The sequence below is a fragment of the Chinchilla lanigera genome, unplaced genomic scaffold, assembly GCF_000276665.1.
Source record: "Chinchilla lanigera isolate Chin_1 unplaced genomic scaffold, ChiLan1.0 scaffold00009, whole genome shotgun sequence".
In the NCBI taxonomy this organism is placed as follows: domain Eukaryota; kingdom Metazoa; phylum Chordata; class Mammalia; order Rodentia; family Chinchillidae; genus Chinchilla; species Chinchilla lanigera.
This window is the reverse complement of record NW_004955410.1, coordinates 7,769,452-7,786,875: the sequence shown is the minus strand read 5'-3', so window position 1 is coordinate 7,786,875 and position 17,424 is coordinate 7,769,452. Positions and strand designations below refer to the sequence as shown.

The 17,424-nt window shown below is 46.3% G+C and overlaps 1 protein-coding gene across 1 annotated transcript in view; it reads right to left on the bottom strand.

The window, feature by feature from the left end:
* Positions 1-17,424, bottom strand: part of Gsap (gamma-secretase activating protein) — a gene marked incomplete at its 5' end in the record, with an annotated part of 70,016 nt that overhangs the window by 23,688 nt on the left and 28,904 nt on the right. The window contains 6 exon segments of the mRNA XM_013510519.1: positions 7,066-7,119; positions 10,089-10,171; positions 10,690-10,759; positions 13,193-13,410; positions 13,539-13,631; positions 17,023-17,100. Coding sequence (XP_013365973.1) covers positions 7,066-7,119; positions 10,089-10,171; positions 10,690-10,759; positions 13,193-13,410; positions 13,539-13,631; positions 17,023-17,100 — 596 coding nt within the window.

The window sequence follows — 17,424 nt, the reverse complement described above, 5'->3', positions numbered from 1 at the left end:
ACTGTGCCTTACTGGTGCCTCGCCCCTGCCCCAGGCCAGTACGTGGGAAGCAAGAAGCTCAGGTGCCGCCTACCTGTTGTCTGGCCTCATCCCCTCTGGCCAATCGCTGTCCTGAGAGCAGAGGACCCCACTCACACTACACTTCCTAAGGAATGTCCCTCCCAGACTACCTGCCACCTCCCGCTCTGTTCCTCCATTTAAAGAATTCCTCTCCTTACAACCTTTGTCAGCAGACAATAAAGACAGAAACCAGACTGCCAAGAGTCCAGGGACAGGCCTCAGAGAGCGGGGCCTGCTGGCTGCTGGGACATGGAGGTGTCATCATATGAACCCGTCAGGGAGGGAATCATGTTCAAAGGACGTTGTTGTCTAATACAGTTCAAAAGCCCTGGGTTGGAAGAAGGAGGTTCAGAATTTAAAAGAAAGCAAAAATTCAAACTTACATTTAAGTAAGAAATAGCTATCCAGAGCCCCTGAAACATTTTCATATGAACTAACAGGTCTTTCAGGGAGGTCACCGGCCTGTGAAAATACTTACAGCATCTTCCAGAAACTAAGAGTGGACAGAGAAAAAGCAATGCATGTAGACTCCACTATCCAGTATCAACTAAGTAAGGGGTGGAAATGTTAAGTTATGGAAATTTAAACAACACTGTAAATTGAAAAGTCTGCTTGGAGGCCTGGGAGTCCAGGGGATGGACGTGGATTTGAGCAAGTGACGGCTAAGAAGAGGGGTGTTCCAGGCAGGCTCAGAGTGCAAGCAAAGCCTGAGAGACCGGGATGTGGATTCTGGGTTCAGATCAAAGGCAAAGCATTAGCAAGAACAGAGCGGTCCACCAGCACCGCTGAGTCCCTGCAGCCACCTGCGTGTGATCACAGGCTCAGATGCCCTGTTCAAAGACCCGAGGCCACTGCCTGGGATTTAACTGGTTTGCAGTGTGGCCCAAGCCCCAGGAGTTTTACAGTTTCCTCAGCTGATCCTTGTGTTCAGCCAGGGCTGAAAATGCTGCCTGAACAAGTCCAAGTAACTACGGTCTCCCTCCTGCTTAAGCCAAACTCTGCAGGATCGTAAAGAGCAGGCTCCCTGAAGGCTCGCAATTGTGTTTAGAAACAGGCGATGCGGGTAAAGGGAAGGCTTGGGCCCAGCTCTGAGAGATCCCAAGCCCACACCAGCACGCTCAACCTAGAAAGTTAAAGTAGCTTCCGCATAAAATTCTAGATACTGGGGCCTAGAATGAAGCAGGGTGGTGGACGAGCCCATCCTACCAGCCCAGGTGCAGCACCTCACCTCTGCTCAGGGAACCCTGAGAGAGCAAGAGATCCCACCGTGGGTCAGCTGGCCCTGGGCCAGCAGGGCCGCATGGAGTGCTGTCTCCATCAAGAGCAGTGACAACAGGGGCTGGGGATTTAGCTCAGCGGCACAGCGCCTGCCTGGCAAGTGCAAGGTTATGAGTTCGGTTCCCGGTACCTGAGGAAAACCAAAAAAAAAAGAGCAGTGACAACACAGAGTGAGGCCAGCAGCCCACGGAGCACATCACCAAGCACTTGACAAAGCGCACTTTAGAGGGAAGAGATCTCCGAGCTTAGTTCCTCCTGGGAGACCGGTATTAGGACAATCCGATCCTCAGGCAATGGACCAGGAGCGTTTTCCTCCACAAAAGGGCACATTAGCTTTTTCTCAAGAAAGAAAGATCATCCAAGTCTCTTCTCCAGCAGTAATCTCACTTTGCCTCTCGGGATGACTGAAACAGCAACCAAATGCAGCCCATCACAAGCTCTGTGAAAAAGGAACCTATGGGCGCCATGAAAGGACCGTTTCCCACTCATGACTTGGACTGGAAACCGATCCACAAACAAAAAGCAGAACCCGGAGCCCTGTGGCACTGGCTTGTCTGCAAATTACTGCCAGGAATAAACATCTGCCTTTCATTTCTAAAGGCCGTCTGGCATTGGTCCCGCTTCTGCTGAGTAATCAGCAGCTTCAGAGGGGAGGAGGGCGGCTGAGAGCTTTTCATTCTGGATGCCAGGACTCAGCCAGCAGAGCTAACGCATCCATCTAATTTGGCTCCTCCCCAGAGCCCAGCTTCATATCTGCTTTTATTTACAGCCTCAGGAAACACCAGAACCCACTAACTCTAGCAGATACTGAAAAAAAACAGAAAAGGTCTATTGCTGGGTGCGGTGGTGCATGCCTGTAATCCCAGCACCCTGGGAGACTGAGGCAGGAGGAATGCAAGTTCGAGCCCAGCCCTCTAGCAACTTAGTGAAAGCGTATCTCAAAAATATTTTTTAAAATTTTTTTTAAAGTTCTGAGGATGTAGTTGAGTGCAAAGACCTTGATTTTATTCCCCAGTACCAGAAAGAGAGAGTCAGAGAGACAGACAGTGTGGGAAGAAGGCGGGGAGCTAAACTAAGACACAGATAGAGCATCTCTCACAGACAGCTGCATTCCTGAGCCTCGCGCTGCAGAGTGGAGGTCCGAGCACTAGTGGATCTCCATCTTTCCCACTATCTAGCAGGAAAATTCCCACCTTCTCGCCCAGCTGGAGGTTCCATTAGCCATTTTTTAACAGCCTGGACTTTAAAATTACAGTCACTAAATATGGCTCTATAGCATGGATGTCCAACCTCTAGCTGCTGGAGTCAAGCTGAATGAAGAGGCGTTGTTTTGGGCCACATCCAAAAGCAACAATGTACTTAGTGTGTATAAGGAACAAACTATTTACCGTATTTTACAAAATAGCACCATTCCAAGTTTAATAATTAGTTGAAAAATCTGACACGTCTGCTTGGTAACACTAAACGCCTGCCCTCACAGGCGCACACAGGTAAGTAGGCTGCAGTCCGACTCTGTAATCGCTGTTTTCCTCAGCAAGTCACACGAGGGTGTAACCTCTGGTGCACAGGGTGCCTCTCTATCCCACAGTGGTGGGTGGGTGCAGGAGGCGTGGATGCACCGCCCTGCGCCCTTGACACCAGTCTCTTGTCCCCTTGTCCGCTTGTCCCCTCGAAGTCTGCACTGAAGGGGTGAGAAAATCGCCACAAGTCACATAGTAACACTAAAGCTAGTGATCTCATGGGGCCGTGTTCCTAGCTACCCAGGGCCCAGCGCAACCTGAGGCTGACCAAGCTTGTCTAATCTACTCCCACAGCGGGCTTTCTCTGCACCTGTGCCCCAAGAACCTTAAAAACTGAGCATGCCTCTCACCAGAACCGTGAAGCTGAGTGGCACAGGCTCAGGGCTGGTCCAAGAGGAACAAAGCAGGATTCCTTGATTCTGGGTGTAAGAGCGAGGAAGTACATGCACAGCAGCCCAGCTCTACGGAAGGCATAGGGCCCCAGGCTCTGTTCCTAATGAATGTTTCTTTGCAACACCATAAAATTATGGCTTCCACTGTTCATGGAGCTCGTTATAAACTCATTGTCCCAAAAATAGGTGCAAGCTAAACTTTGGGGGGAAAAAAATCAATCATTTCTCAGATAACCAATCGACATTTCCAACAGTGCCACATCACTGCAACCACCGTAATTAAACACTGTAAGCTATTGCATTATGCTTGTACCGATACTTTGCATTGCTAACAGATCTCTTATTTAAGTGACAGTACCTACGTTTATTGGGGAGGGTTAAGGAAAATAAAGGGTCTCTCAGACTTCCCCTTAAGTAATCATCCTCATGTTCAGCCTAATAAAAAGTTTTTAAACACGGCTCAAGAGAAACAGCACATAATAGACCCCTAACACAGATCAGATCCTCCCTGCAGCTCCCCACATCTGGGGCATTAAGCCCTTCTGTCCTCGCCAGTCTCTGGGGCAGGTTCTGGTCATCTCTAAACAAGTGATGAAGTGTACTAAAGATACCTGGTTTGAAAAAATACTTTGGTTAAAAACTACCCCATTTCTCCACTTGCAGCATGCTTATTCTTTCGTACTTGAGTAAGTCACTGTTTCCTTTTGTGAAATCTCTAACACTTCCTGTGAATAACTAATTTTAATGGCTCCTGTTCTCACTATAAAATCAAGGACAATTTTTAACTTTTCATGAAAGTTGCCACTTCCCTAGAGCAAATAATAGTTTGCAGGGATAAAATGGTTCCTAAGAAAGCCACTCCTGATGGTAGTTCATTTGTAGCATGGGCCTTGTTTCAATATTTTAAAATTATTTTAAGAACAATTTATAAAGAGAGAAAGTCCTGTCTTTGAGGTGACAATCTTCTAATTCGACTGGTCTAGGCCACCCCGACACATTCACAGATGGCTTGATGCCTCCTGGCAGTGACAACAAAATACCGTACGCTGTGACTTACAAATGACAGGTGTTTGTGTCTCACAGTCCCTGAGAGGAGCAACCCTAGTCAGCCCCTTGTCACCATACTACCACATGACAGAAGGGACAAGCGTGGGGCTCTTTTATAAGGGCACTAATCCCAATCATGAGGTCCCTGCCCTTGTGAATTAATCACCTCCCAACTCACCACCCCCTAGAACCATCATCTTGGGGGTTAGGGCTTTAATGTACAAATTTGGGGGAGCATGAAGATTCAGGCCATACCAATACAACACCTGTGACATGCTCTACCTCACACTCACACTAAAGTTATTGCCAAAAGAGCGAGCGGGAAGTGCTAACGCAGTTGCCCTTCCCTCTGGGCTCCTTAAGGACTGCGGTCAGATTCAGCCAGGTCCATGGACTCGAGCAGAGCCCAGCAGCCAGCACCCACTCTCCAGGTGACATGGTGCAGCCGTGGGGATCCGGAGCCAGTTCCTGGCAGGAGCGGTCGCACAACGTGGGCAGAGGGCAAGGAGGGGCAGAGGCTGGGTTCCGGTCCCTCACAATGGCATTCAGCTGGGACCTGGGGAAGAGGAAGTGGGTCAAAGGCAGTCGTGTGTAGAGTGGTGTTGTGTAGGCAGAGACCAGGAAACGAAGGGCCCTGCTCAGAGCCTGTGTCCTGCGGATGAGAAGGCACTGAACACCCTCTCTCACGCTAAACTGCTGGATGGGCTGGGGGGGTTCGTCACACCGGAGTGAGACCACCCTGTCCTGTGGCCAAGGCCGGTGCCAGCAGCACACCTCTGCCAGCCCAGTGGACCCTATCTCGGAGGGCCTCTCTCAGGAAGAGCTACTGTGCTTGAGTCTAGTCTGAGGGAACTGTAAGCGCAGGAGACACGTGAGGCCACAAAAGGGCCCCAAACACGGATGGGAATGCTAATGGGAAGCAGCCTCCGTACAGCCAGTGCTGAAGAAAATTCCAGGACAGGCCAAAAAGCAAGGAGAGAGAAAGGCGACGTGAAGGGAGGAAAAGCAGAAGGCAACACACACACACACACACACACACACAGTGCAAAATTAAGTGACTTTATTCCTCAGCAAAGCCATATGGCATTCCTAGAATAAGCCAGTGAAGGACAAATGTAAGAGGACCATCCATCACTTATTTACACCTAAATTTTAGGTAAGATACACAATGTTGATGAAGTTATAGTCAAGTGGGTAAATTCACAAATCCTTACAATGGTCTAAATGACCACAATTTTATCAATCTGGCAAAAAGAAAGGCTATAAAAAATTGTCGCCGTCTTTCACCTAGTGATTTTCCTGGCATTTAACCTTAGGAAAACTGCATGTGTAAGCATATTAGCTGAAACATTTTTGATGGCAAAAACATAAATGATATCTAGTGATAAACTAAATATCCAGAAACAGATTCGCCAAATGAATTGGGATAGGAACCCCTACAGGGTCGTTAGAAATCATATTTATACGGTAACATGAAAATGTTTACGGAACGTTATAATTTGTAATATTTATCGAAAGTCTCCGATATCGAAAGTCTTCCTCCACGTCAGTACTGCTAGGTAAAATGTGCGCTTGTGTGGCAAAGACCAAAAGGCAAAAAGGGAAAACAATCAATGCATTAGAAATTGTAGAGCTGTGTGAGGCGCTTTTGTGCTTTTATCTCTCTCTTCAAGTGTTCGTTGTTTGTCCATTAAACGCGGTGTGGATTTGCTAGAACTAGTGGGTAAGACTCACGCCATGAAGCGAGAGGGTGCAGTACACTGGCACGCCTTTTAACTATGAATAAAACCTCTTTTCCTCCCGCATCTCCCTACCTTAGTAGGGCTTCCCAGTGGTCCTACACTTTGGCCTAGACGGAGCTGGTCAGTGTATCCTTAAGGGACAACTCCAGACAAACCTAGAGCCACTAAGCCGGCCCTCTGGTGTCTCCAGGGCATCACTGTGACCTCAGACACCTGCCCTCCCCGCCCACTGCCCTGCATGGAACCAAAAGTGTCAGATGCAAATCAAAGGCAGCAGCCCCCGGAGCTGCCCGCTGCGGGAGCTGAGGTCTCCCAGCCCGCAACAGCTCTCATCACCGTGCGAGGCATGCCAAGAACAATAGAACAGAGAAGCTTCAGGGAAACTGTGCTGAAACTTCCTCCACGTCTGTAACTCCCTGCCCGCGCTGTTCTACTCGCCCCACCCTCTCCATTGTGCTCCGAAACTATTCCTACTCCAAAACCGCAGACTGCAGGAAGACACTAATAGCCCCAGCTCGGCGGGCAGGAAGGAGGTGCGCAGACGTCCCTGAGACCACACAGCCCGCCAGCCCCGGCCGCTCCAGAGAGATGGGAAGGCTGCTCTCAGAACCAGCCGGAAAGGAGAGGACCCCGCTCCGGGGCCTTAATGGTTTTAAGGTTGGAGACTCTGTGTTTGCCGTTTTGAGGGGGTGACTACAGATGAAGTTAAAACAGCTCCCCGGCTACCTAAAGCTAATTCACAAGAACTCCCGCACCACTGGTTTGAGGCACGGTGACAAGTATTAGTCGTACCCGGCTTTAATGGAGCCCTGTAATTTTCTCCTATCTTCAAAGAGCATTCCTAAGAGCTGCTGTGACACCAGACCCAGTGACCGCCCAACCCCGAAGGGAGGGCTCTGCAGAGAGCCGGCCTGCCCTTCGCCGCGCCCACGAGCAGCAGCCTGCAGTCCCTGTAGGCACCACGGGGGGCAGCAGAGGTTCGGTCACGCAGGGCTGCGCCTGCCTCTCTCACTGTAAGCCATTTACCTTCATCAGAGGCAAAGGGATCTCCTCTGTCACCAGGGTTATTCCAGGAATTTCCTGTGGAGGGAAAAGCAAAACACACAACTGCTCAGCCTATCAACCACCACACGCTCAGGCCTTCAGGAAGCGATGTCTATGTATACAGGAGCTGAAGACAGCTTCCAGTTGCTGACCTCTCCTTTAAATAAACGGGTATATAAATAGTGAACACAGGCTCGGGAAGGGCCATGTTCTTTAAATAATAGTTGACAGGGTCTGCAGAGGAACAGAAGAGATTATGATGGCAACATCGGGAGCAAACACTGTCTTTTTTACACATCTTCCTTTAAGACCAAAGGAGGCGAATTCTATTTGTACCATCAAGTGCGATCACGGAAAGGGAGGCATCCCATTATCTGTACTCCTGTCTCTCTCTGCTTCACTTACGTGCGTTTTTGTAGTCAGCCCATGCTTCACGAGAAGGAACCAGAGCTAGGAGGGTTGCTCTGCATTTGAGTGGAAACTTCTCACCCAGTCATCCAGCATGGTTTCAGGCGAGAGCTCCCCGTGATGTTTCTGCAGCCCTAGTACCACAGCCCCCCCGAAGGGAGTTCCAGAGGACAGCGCTGCACTCACCGGTGAGCAATCACACAGAAATTTCAAAGGCCCCACATCCCATGCTGCCCTCTACGCCCTGTTATTTCGGAAACTGTGCCTCCATGCCAACTATATAATTAGCTTTTCATCTGGTCAATTCAGACCTCCCTCCCCAAAAAGCAAATACTATATGAAAAATAACTGAGGAAGTGCTATCTAACACTAGAAACTGGGATTCATTTAGCGTTTAAATGACCTGGTTTTGGCTGACATAAAGTATGGGGGGCAGGCTCACAACAATAGAGAAACAACATCTTCAGAACATTTGAGCAACTGAGTTTTCTGTAGGACAGCAGAAAGCCTGTGTGAGAACCTGCGACTCCTCCCATCAGGCAGGGGACACTGCAAACAGCACCGCAGGTGGAGGTTGGGGAGCTACTTTTAAAACAGATATGAGTGGCACTTTAAAATAGCTGTCATTGTTTCCAAAGCACAGTTCAAGATCGTCTAGGCATGAGAGTACCATATTTTTTAGAAATTTTTTTAAAATCCAGATGAATTGATTCCCATTTGGAAGTGTGCACTGAATATTTTTCCACTGTGAGACGTTTTTAAATCAAGTGGTAGCACTAAGAGGGCCTGTGGGTTAGAACAGGGAAAAGTAAATGATTTATATCATTTCTAAAGACAAGCATAAAGTCACAGAACTTCAGAATTCAAGAGGTCTTTCAGGGAACCTATTCCAACCACAACAAGTTTTAAAGCAACATGGTAAACCCCAAAATATGCCTGGTAGATGGAGGTTATAAATGTGGGTTTCTTTACATTGTTCTTGTGGGACTTCCTGATGTTGCTGTGTGTGTGTTCACAATGGCTCCTGTATCCCCACAGAGCTTCAGAAAGGCAGAAGGGAAGCCCTGCCCAGGGGGACAGTGCCCTCATTCAACATCCACTTACCGCACGCTCCATCACTGCCCTGCCCCTGGGAACAGTGGTCCCGGCCCTGTCCCCCGGACACTTTGAACGCAAGACAGTAAGGCAGTGGGTGTCAGGGAGGGAGCTGAGATGCACATTTCCTGACCCCAGAGTGGTGTAACCTACAGACTTCCTGCCACAGAACCGCAGAGTCTGCATGTGTATTCACAATGTGCTCTTAAAGAAAAATGTGGGTGCCTCAAGAAGGGACGAGCTCAGGTCTCTCCTCTACAGTGACTTACCACAGTAACTATGGCAGGAAGGAAGAGCCCAGCAGGAAGGGGACGCGGGGAACACCACCCTCACACATACCAACAATGGAGAAATTAATCAAACACACTTGATAGGTCTTTTTAAAGGATTGTGTGTAGGCATGGTCTAAATGCAAAACAGAGTCACAATTTACACTACTACGTAGTTTCCTATGCCTGCGTTACCCAAAGTAAGTTTCTTGTTCTGAATACCTTTTTGATACAACTTCTGCCTCAAGACTAAGCGTGTGGTTCCAATGTCCAATAGGAAAGAAGAGGCAGAACCATTTTCAGGCACAAGCTTTGTGGTTTCTTTCCACTTGCTGGTCCAGAGAAGCTCAGTTTACCACACCACGTTCAAGAGCAAAGGAACAGTGTTTTAGCTCAGCGCTTCCTAATTAAGGGGACGGCGTCCAGAGGGACGGGAAGAAAAGGGGAGATGGAGCGAATTTATCAATTTTGAAGTTCTTATTACACATTTTCTTTATGAGGCTGAGAAAAGGGGTCATGAATTTCCTAATCTACTAGGTATGACTGCACAGGTTCAGCTTTTTCTTATTTGTATAAAACCAATAAATACTTCAATTCAATCTAGTCAATACAAAAGTAAAAAATTAAAATCTCATTTTATAAAAATCCCAGAGAAGAGCTTTAATTCTGCCTGGCAGGAAAAAGAGGAACAAACTCCTGTACTTCTCCTTCAGTCCTCTGCTGTACAACAGTACTTCTGCCAGTAGCAGGGACACATGACTGGTTCAGGATCTCCAGAAAGTATTTCAGATTCGGGATTTACTTTTCAGACTTTAGAATATTTGGACGTATGTGGTGAGATATCTTAGGGATGGGACCTAAATCTAAATATAACATTCATTTATTTCAGGTAGACCTTACAGACATAGCCTGAAGGTGATTTTATACACTATTTGTAGTGCACCTTTCTCTTAAATTAGAAAAAGCTGAGCTAAAGCCCTGTCTCTTTGCTCTTGAATCTGGAGTGATGAGGTCAGGTATGGAATTCTCCACATGGGGCATCACGTTGGTGCTCAAAAAGTTTCAGAGTTTAGAACATTTCAGATTTTCAGATGAGGGATGCTCAATTTTTTCTAGAAAACTCCAGCTCAGTTCCTTATCAGTCAAAACAGAAGTGAAATTACAGCCTGGGTTACTTGTCCCACCACTGAGAATTGGTTTTCATTGTGTGCAGAGTACAAAGTGTGAACTTACTCTATCCCACGTGAGCACCGACGAATATTGCAGAAGCGTGTCCACGTTACTTGTCTCTGGATACACGCTCCAATATGAAGAAGCTGGATAGATTTTTGAAAGAGTAAAAAGAGACACGATTTAATAAGAATAAAAGAAACTGACAGTATAATTCAACCAAATCAAGCAAACCAACAAAAGTTTTCATTGCTTTATTCTTCACCCACAAATTGCTAATCAGTATGATTTTATCTACTGACTGAAATGTTTAGGTTCTGCTTTTTATAATATGAATCATTTCAAATTTTTTTCAATTGGTATTATATCCATCAAATGATACTAATCATTTTCCAGTGGTGTTGAAGCCAGCCAACCTAAAACTAGGCTAGGAAAGCTACATTTTAATGGGAAAAAAATCACATTAGGTTTATAAAATCAAAATCCTATCTTATTTCTCATCAGTCTCTGAAAGCCACAGTTTCTCACAAAACCACAAGAGAGTGAAATTTAATTAGCTACTGACTGCGATAGGCTTTTTTTAAACAAAGTGCTTGCTAGCAGCGTTTTGGCAGTCTTGCTTTCCCTCAAGCAAAAGGGTCGAGGATGCAGCTGCAACACTCACCAATCATGAATTCCTGAATGAGGTCAAATGAATGGCAGGTAGAGACGTTCTCAGAAATCCACTGGATAATCTTTACCAAGACAACAGAACCGTTAGCATTTAAACCTGCACTCCACCCTGCCTCCAAAGTACATACCATTAACTCATATTTAAAATTCTATATCTATTTTGGAATTGCCTACGCACACAAGATGCATAAGGTAGTTGCAGGTGGATGAAACAGTATTATAAATAAGATCCTTATTACATGCCATTTTAATAAATGCCCTTGAATGGAATCCAAACAAAACTCTTCCAATACAACAGATATTTTTTCTAGAATGGACCGTGTTATACAAAGTACCAGCAGGGACCGATGTGGACACAGGAGCAGATAGATCACAACAAAACCACAAGGATTAGTGGCAGCAACCTGAGCTTGAACTCTAACTCGGTCACCAGTGTGAACACTGTCAGAGCACTTACCCTCTTCGGGGATGGATAATCCCACTTATACCAACTCTCATCATGCCTGTGACTACCCCCGCCCACTGGAAAAGGGTAGAAAAGGCTCTTGTTTCCCACCTGCAATTTGAGCGACAGGTACGCCTGCCCAGATACAGTGCACTCTCACATTTCTGCTCCTACCACATGCTGTTTTCTTCAACCTATTTATGCCACTTTTACTCATGTTCACTTGTAGGCAATTTCACAGAATTTATTATAGACAAGTGAAATATAGATGCAAAAAGAATGTTTTTGAGCCAGTGAAAATTGAACAGTTTGGGAAGACTCCAAGGCACATGTTACAGTTTAGATCTAAAAGGTCCCCCTTAAATCTCATGTGTTCATTTGGGGCTTTGGGAAGGCAATTGGATAATGAGGGCACTAACCTCATCAATGGCTTAATCCACGATGGGTTCATAAGTTGAATGGGCTTTAAGAGTGAAGCCCAGTTGGGGGAAGCACCCTTAGAAGGGTACATCTTTTCTCTGGCCCTTTCCCTTTCTCCACTTCTCAGCTGAGTGAGGTTAGCAGCTTTCTTCCGCCATACCTTTCCACCATGATGTTTCTACCTTGAAGCTGGCAGGCAATGGACTGACACCTCTGCAACTGTGAGCCAATGTAAATCTTTCCTCCTTTAAGTTGTTTTTCTCAGTTATATGCTCACAGCAACAAAAACCTCACTAAGAAAAAACATCTCTAAAATACTAAAAAACTAGTAACAGGTTGGGTTTTAAAATGCCTGATTAAGAAAAATGCCTGATATACAAAAATTCTTTGGAAAGGTCTTAACTAATTGATCTCCTTAGGGTTAAAGATTTTCAGAAAGTAACACGAAGTCAGAGATAACACATTACCAGTGGTTTCTACAAGAAAACTGCCTTTGAACTCCAATTAAAAGACTCACATAAAAAAGGATATTATCCTACATCAAAAGATGGGAAAATAAATGTATATTGTTTAGGTTAAAATAAAATATTTCATCTTTTATCAATTAATCAGCCAACCACTGGTTCCAACTAAGTCTGATAAAAGGATTTTTCTGATTTCACAGATGGCTGTCAAAATTAATTGACATGGAATATGTGAAAAATGCTTCATAAAGTATAATGTACACTACAAATATAAACTACTTTTATTAAAATGTAATAAATATTTGCCACAAGATTTTGGTCCTTTTGATAGCATATTTACACCAACTACAGAACAGGAGAGAAGGTAAATTATTTAAGAAGCTCTTTATCTACCAAGCACTTTCTTGGGACATTATTGATGCACTAAATTTTATTCACATCCTGGAAGAGGACAGTGGCCTCCTTGTCTTCCAAGACACCTGGGACACCTGGTGTCCACCTGGGACACCAAGATGCCCCAGGACACCTCGAATCACAGATAGCAACTTAGCAACATGCGCATGCAAGTCTTTATTTCCTCCTTACATCAGGAATTTTCACTCTCTCATGAAAGGAAACACTTGAGGGTTTCTGTGAATTGCCAGCGTAGCCCTTCTTGAGCTTGGAGGCCATTAAGTAAAGTAAGGGTACATGAACACACAAGTGCTATGAGACTACAAAGTCAACCTGGTACCCAAGACAGCTCCTAAGTGAGTATGGGCAGGCAGCGTATGTAGCACAGCTATGCTAGACAAAGGGATGATTCAGGATGGAGGAGGGTCCAGGGATTTGATCACATTACTTGGAATGGTGTGCAACTTAACACTTATGAATTATTCCTGGGATTTTACATTTAGTGTTTTTGGGCCACAGTCAATGTGGGGTAACTGAAATTGGAGCAACGAAAACCGTGGATGGAGGGGTGAGCACTACACTCACGTCACAGTCTGAGGTCCGGAAAAAGCGCAGAGCAAAGAAGCTTGGAAGAAAAATACGTTCAAAACATAGAGGCCATAATCCTCACCTAATTGGTACCAAATAGAAATAACTTTTGATCATTCGAGCAAGGAATAAATCCACTGGGTGCCGCCCATGTGCCGAGGTCTGGATGCAAGCTGATTCCTCACCTGGGCCTCCAGAGGCTGCGGCTGCCGGCCACAGGCCAGCAGGCAGTGCAACGCAGCCATCCGCTCACAGTCCAGCCGGGTGGCCCGCAGGAACTGCAGCAGGCGGGGTGAGTCGAGGACCGCTCTGTAGAGCTTCCCAGAGGTACTATCCAGTACTAGGGACTCCGACAGTGACTGCAAAGGACCCTGAGGTAGCACGTCAGTCATTTGGTTGTTTCCTGGCAAAAGACAAAAAACAAAAAAAGATCAGCAAATAAAGAACTCTTCCCCGCTCTAGACCAAACATAGGTACTAAAGTCAAACAAATGCAAATAACTTAACCATGACAGAAAATCTTCATCCTTACCTGTCAGAAACAGGCTGTGGCAGATTAAGTCTGGATGCTGAATGTTCAGTAAATGAAAGAAATAACCAGGTAAGTAAACAGCCACATAATAGTCTGCAGAAGAGAAAGAGTTAAGTCACTCACATGCGATAAAAGCCAGACAGGTTCAGATAAAACCCAGGGCTACACACCATCTTTGCTCTTCCTCAGATCACTCAAGACACAAGCACTTTTATCAGTTCGATAACTAGCTGTGTGATACCAGTATGCTTCATCTTGGTAGCCAGCATTCATTTGTTTTTATTGGTGGCTAATTTTCTTCTGACATTTAGCCACAGTTCTCACAGGTTATACTTGTAGTTCTGTTTCTAAGTCAATTGTGTGAACCTAAATGGTCTCTGAGAGGAAATTACAATAAAAATACCCAACAACATGGATGATTTCTTAATCTGACAGGGTAGGAATAACATATCATGGGAATTTTCTTCAAGGTTTATTCCAGTTTGGGGAAATTCTAACGTCTAGTTTCTCATATTTAGCTACTCCTCATAGCCATTACCTTTTTGTTTAAAGAACTTTTAAATTGATCTTCATCAAGACAATATCCACAGGTACGCTGACATTTTGTGAAGGACTAATTTATTTCCTTGTGGAGCTAGCTACTTAGAAGCCATACCTTCAATTCCCTACATTAGAGATTTGGGGACCAACAAAATTTGTACCCAGATTAAGAGCTGGTATAAAAATAGGTTTCTTGACAATTGGAGGGTAGAGGTAGCCCTGGCCAGTAATTTTTTAGGTTCTCAGAAAACCATAAAATTTCACACATTAGTACTGAATTTCATAGGGAAGAAATACTTGGATTTTAAGTGAACTAGCTAGATTCCTCCAAGAAGCAAAAACACGCTAATCACTGACAGAAAAGGGATTCTGTGGGCGGGGAAAGAAAGGGGATATAATGTTTTAACTAACTGGCTTAGGCGTCTTTTCAGTCCACTGGAACTAAAGTGATGGTAAAATGCTTCACACAAATGACTGTAATCATCTAATTATCATGGCAACTTTAACAGAAAAGCACAAGGAATGATCTAGTGGAGCACAGAGGAAAGGGTCTGACTAAATGATCTCAGGATGACCCCAACCTCGACCATTTACCCGGTTAATTAGGGTTGTCCTATCTCATCGGGACAAGGGCATTTGGGAATACGTGAGGGTCCAGATTGGCACATCACTGTGACAGGTGAGGGACTCCTATTGAACCTGTTGAACAGGCTCCAGGGACTTGCAGTCCCTCAATGGGCAGGGCAGTCTTACATGAAGAAAGACTTGTCCAATCAATATGATATAAATCACGGTAAAGCTAAGCAACGGCCCCTACAAGTGTTCACAGGCGAAGCTGGGGGTGGTGGCACTTGGCTACAATCCTGCACTCTGGGATGCTGAGGCAGGAGGACCGCAAATTCTAGCTTAGCCGTGGGCAACTTTGCAAGACCCTGTCTGGAAATAACAAGGGCTGGAGATGTAGCCCAGGGTAAAGGCCCTGGGTTCAATCCCCAGTACCCCAAAAATACAGACAAAGGAAAACAAAAAGTTAGGACTCATGTGCTAATCCCCAGGGCCTGTTAAGCTATGTGATGAAAGGGACCTTGCAGGTGTGACCAGGGCCTTGAGCTGGGGAGAGTACCTGGATCATCCAGGGGACCCAAAAGAACCACAGAAAACCCTGTAGGAGGGCTCCAGAGGGGAGCAGGTATGGCGGCCAAAGCCGCGCAATGCTGCGGCCTGAGCCAAGCAAAACCAGCCCCGAGATGGAAGGGCAGGTAAGGGGCAACCTCTTCCCTAGGTCTCCAGAGGAAACCGTCCTACCCATATTTTGATTTCAGCTTGACACTCGTTACAGACTTCTGGCCTCCAGAGCTGTGACAGAACGCATTGTTGAAAGCTCTGAGTTTGTGGTAATCAGTAAGAACAACAGTAAAAAACAACCAGACTGGAAGACGCCCATGCACACACCCCACCCTGTCTATGCCTCGGTTTCTTCGACTGTAAAGTGGGGATATCATCACCAAGCAGAACTGTCATAAGGATCAAGGTAACACCACTAAAATATTTAGCTTGTAGAACTGTTATTTTACTTTTATTTATAAGCATATCTCTTCTCTATATGCCTTGGAATTTGTGGAAAAAATGTTAAATTCTATTCTCTAATATTTCAATCAGTATAAGTTCCCTTTAACAAGGTAACAATACAAGCAATTAATGGCAAAACATACATCCCCCCCAAAGTAATAGTGCTGTCCTAGAAATTCCCTCTAGACCAGTTTAAATCTTGGGCACAGTGCTGGGCCTATAAAGTAAAACGAGGCTCAGGAGGCAAGACGACACGTGTGAGCCAGCTCTCCTATTTCTGTCCCTCCCACTCTCCAGACCAAGATGAAATCCTGCCCCGCTTTCCAAGTCGTTCCCAGGGGAACGCAGAGGAAGGTACCTTTGCCCTCATAAAATGTCAAGTTTTTGTAGTGGAAAGTTTCCCACATCACTGTGGAGATGGACTGCTGATAAAAACCAAGTCCCAGACCCAAGGAACTCTCCTCCTCCCCCTTATCTCAGGAAGCAATAGGCCAGGCCTCTGCACGCCCATTTCCCCCAGGTTCCAAATCACGTTCAAACTGGCCACATCTGGCAACATGAAACACTGACCTCCTCGAATAGTTCCGTTCAACAGAAAAATCTCTGTGCTCACTTAGGATCTGGGGTCCCACACATCTCGGTTCCCTGACCTCATACTTTCCTAAACCTGCAGCACGACAGGAGGCAGCCCGAGGAGCGGGGCTGGGGAAGGACGTCAAGAATCAGGCTCTAAGCTGAAACGTTCTGTAAACATTGTGCCCCGACCCTCGGGTGAGCAAGTAACAGGTCCATTACTTAGTTTTTGTATTAAACTCTATGCCCCACACCCTCGCGGCGATAAGCCCCTTGCTTACTGTCTTCAGTACCATCTCCTCTTGCACTCAAGCCCAACACCTGCCTTCCCATCGCCACATTTACTCGGTGAGAACAACTCTCAAGCGGGTCCATAGTCATTCATGGGACTCACAAGCTCTTCATGATTAGCAGGAAGAGATGGACGCTTTCCCAAAGGCCCCGGTCCCTCTAGGATCAAAGTCCAACTTGATGTTTTTTGTCCTCACAAGCTGATAGGGAACACCTTACACAGTCATCATTTTTACACTAATAAATGGCTTCGTATGGACTGTTACCCAGAAGGTAAGAATGCTCACAGCCTAGCTTCTGTGCAGAGGGAAGATGCATCCTAGCCCACAAGCTAACGGAGTGGAGCAGGAGAGGTGAAAACCTTCTCCCTCCACTGGGCCTCACAAGGGTCGGTTGCCTTCACAGAGGTGTGAGAAAATGGGGTGCACAGAGAAGAAAGGGAGACAGCGGGCACTGGGGCACCACCTCACTGCGAGGAGAGTCAGAGCAGGCGGCTTCTCCTCACACCCACCGAGGTTGAGGAAGGTGATGTCCTTTGTCGTATGTGAGCTGCCGCTCCCAGGAGCAGCAGTGAAGGTCTTTCTGTATCCTGCAGAGAGAGAACAGGAAGTCAGAGCAAGCGTGTTATAAATCACAGAGCTGGACCTGTTCCCGAGCCAGGATCTCCACGTCACACTCGTGACTTTCAGTGACCTACGCTGACACAGTGTCTCGGCTTCCAGAGTTCGTGTGGGCCTCGTTCTCTGAAAGTCAGCATGGCGGTGGCCCGCCTGTGTGCAGTCGCTGTCTGGTAGCTGTGTGGGCTCATTCGTAACCTTAGACCACAAGAGGTGGGTTTGGGGGAGCGAAGGATCCAAGGGAACCTTCTTGATGGTCTAGGAGATGAAGGCCATCACACGACTCACAGCCACAC